The 2975-nt window shown below is 31.8% G+C and overlaps 1 protein-coding gene across 2 annotated transcripts in view; it reads left to right on the top strand.

Annotated features, from left to right (window-relative positions):
* The first annotated feature begins 459 nt into the window (after positions 1-459).
* The window catches only part of LOC110028802 (sialyltransferase-like protein 5), an 18468-nt gene continuing 15952 nt past the window's right edge, over positions 460-2975 (top strand). For both annotated transcript variants that reach the window (XR_002294459.1, XM_020730798.1), the window contains exons 1-2: positions 460-862; positions 941-1017. Coding sequence is in view for 1 of the 2 variants with exons in the window: in XM_020730798.1 (XP_020586457.1) it covers positions 748-862; positions 941-1017 (192 nt within the window). In the remaining variant the exon portion in view is untranslated. The remainder of the gene's footprint in view (positions 863-940; positions 1018-2975) is intronic.

Raw genomic sequence — 2975 nt, 5'->3', positions numbered from 1 at the left:
ATATATATATATATATAAAAGTTTAGATATGAGAATGAGATGTTAGTTTGGTAATTAAATATTTTCTATCGCATGACATGACTGAAAGAAATAATAATTTTTAGTTTTCAAATTGATTTGATGATTATTAATTTACTATGAAAAATAATTTATAAAAAATTCTCCACAAAAATAAAATTTTTGATATTTTAATAGTGACAATATTTTTCTTCAAATAAAAAATTATTCAAAAAATGCATAAAACAGTAGTAGAAATTTTGAAAGATTTCTCGTGCATATTTAATCAATATGCAAATATATAGTAGTTATGTGATATGTGTGTAAATATTCTTTTATTTTAACATATAATAAAATACTTTATTATAAAATAAAGTAAATTAAAAAATAAAAAAGTTGAGAAAAAAAACTGATTAGTTTTAATATTAATCACAGAATAACATGGCGGTTTGTAGGCGGCATCAAGACCCTAGCGCGGTGTATTTTATGTGGAGCTCGCAGTCGACCTCTCCAAATCCCTATACCTGTTCGCCGGAAACATGGCCCACCTTCCCCCTCCCCTCCTCTCGTGACCGAAACCCAGTCCACAGCGACGGAATCGCGGCGCACAAAGACCTCAGAAACTCTTCCATCTTTCTCGTCTCGTTTTTAGTGTTTGGCAGGATTTAGTTTTAATTCTGCTACCAAGCAGGTCCTTATAGTGAACCGGTGAGAGCGATCTGCAGTCGTAATCGTCGGGAGTGAAGAGAGATGAGAGTGCCTAAGAGCTCCGCGGCGAGCCGGCGGCCGACCATTATTCTTTTATTAGGCGCGGCCATCGCGTTTTCCATCCTCGTCGCCTCTATCCAATCATCATTATTTGCGGGTAAGTGATGGGTAACAGGAGAAATGCTATCTTCTAGATCTCATTTGATAACCTCAAATATTTTTTCCTTGGTTTCAGGAAAGCGAAAATCAGATATAAAGAGTGAGGAGATCAGTATACTGTCGGATTTCCAGTTACGGGTTCAGCAATGCGTGGTATGGCTTGAAATTGTGTTTCTTTGGCTTCGACTCATGCTTTTATGTTAGGTTGGGAGCGAGGTAGTGATTTTTGATATAGTAAAAATGTTTTAAAAGGTGCTAATGAAGGTAGATTTTGATGCAATTAGTTATAACTTGTCAAAATAGATGCTTTCATGATAACAATCCTAATTACGGTGATAAAGTTCTCTTAGATTCTGATAGAAATCACATTTATGCGCTGTCAATCAGTTGGGATGAGAAGCGTTGTCAATTTATAGAAAAAGTTAGTGCGTGGAAAATTCATGTCTAGAAATTGATCATTATTTTTGGATCGTTGAAGGACAAAGAGCATTGCTATACTCCCCAAAAATATTTACGCAAATGCCTTTGGTGTCCAATTATTGAGTTGGATACAGAAAAATGGTGATAGTGTTCTACACTTTTGTTTTTGAAGCTTTTATGTTGGCTTTTCTAATAAAAAGTTGTGTGATTCTCGTTTAATTGTTGGTTTTCTGTGAAGGATAACATTTTTCAATGACAGTTTATGTGATTGAGAAAAAAAAATATTTCCTAGGAGAGATGTCACATCAAATCTTTTGAATTTTTCATTTTTTTTTTCATGCCAATTGTTATGTTTTTCTTGGTGCTCAAAATAAAATCATTGTCCATTTATAGTATGACGCTTTCTGCATTTGCCAATCTTATGGAACCATGCTTTGAGGATGCAATTAGTCATCTAGCTATTTTATGATCATGATTCATGAAAGCTGGAATTGATTAGGAATTATTTATTTCTTCTATGCTATTTCTTATTTTCATGAGGTTTATTATATTATTATTTTTTTTTTAGGGTATATATGGTTGTGTGTATAAAAAAATAAAAATATCTAATAAGAGGAGTTGAATCAATTCATTGTCGTGCTCTTCCATGGGATTTGAAATAGATTGTAAGTTGTTTTTGACTTTAATCAGATTGCATAAATCTAGTTTAATAGTATTCAAAATGATTGCATATATATCATACATATAATGTATATAATATTATTATATGTAAAATATATGCTAACATATATTCATAGATAGCTAAATAAAAAATATGTTCAAGAGGACTCAATAAATTTTTTGGGTACGCTTGAAATAAAGCAAATTTTAACCAAATTGAATTGGTTAATTCAATTTCAGTTTCAACTTGTGTTTGAATTAGCGGGATCAAAATTACCCATTTCAACTAGAATCAAATTTAATGAAAATTGGACTTGTGATTTCCTCGAAGTAATTGATTTTTAGTTGTTTTGATATTTTTTTTATGAATATCTCCCTTATGCAAAAGCTATTTTATATGGATTGGGTGAAAATTTATGTAGCGCAAATTTTGGTTAGGTTATTTCTTCTCTTATGTGTTTTAAGGAGCCAATGCAACCCACTTTTAAGGATTCAACATTTCACATGATTTGAGGTCAATATTGATAGTTTAAGTAATTAGTGCTTATATTTTTGCCTATTGGTCTCTTTTCTCTCTATGATGTTAAGAATTTTGTTTCCATTAATCTTTATAATAGATTAAATATTTAAAGAATGAAAAAAAAATATATATATTGTGGAATTACGCTCATTATTATTTACTTTAATGTTATTTAGTACTTGCTATATTTTGTGATAGTATAAAAATAGTAATTCTTAATTATAGGTATTTATGTTTATTCTATAATTATAGGAATTACTTAATTGTAGGAAGATTTCTTTCCTTGTTTTATTTCTTGTAAACGCCTATTTATAGGTGAATTATCTATGTATTCATTGAGAAGAAAGTTATTCAAAAATTCACATGGTATCAGAGACATCAAAGAAGAGAAGCCTCTTCCACTAGCTCGATCACGGCCTTTCTCTCCCGCGATCCTCCTTGACCGAGCGCTGCTGTCCGAGCGCTGCTCCTACCGATCGCGCGTCTGCTTTCGTGTCCGCGTCCGTCCGCT

This window comes from Phalaenopsis equestris, unplaced genomic scaffold (genome assembly GCF_001263595.1).
Source record: "Phalaenopsis equestris unplaced genomic scaffold, ASM126359v1 Scaffold000531, whole genome shotgun sequence".
Lineage (NCBI taxonomy): Eukaryota > Viridiplantae > Streptophyta > Magnoliopsida > Asparagales > Orchidaceae > Phalaenopsis > Phalaenopsis equestris.
This window is presented reverse-complemented; position numbering and strand designations above follow the sequence as displayed.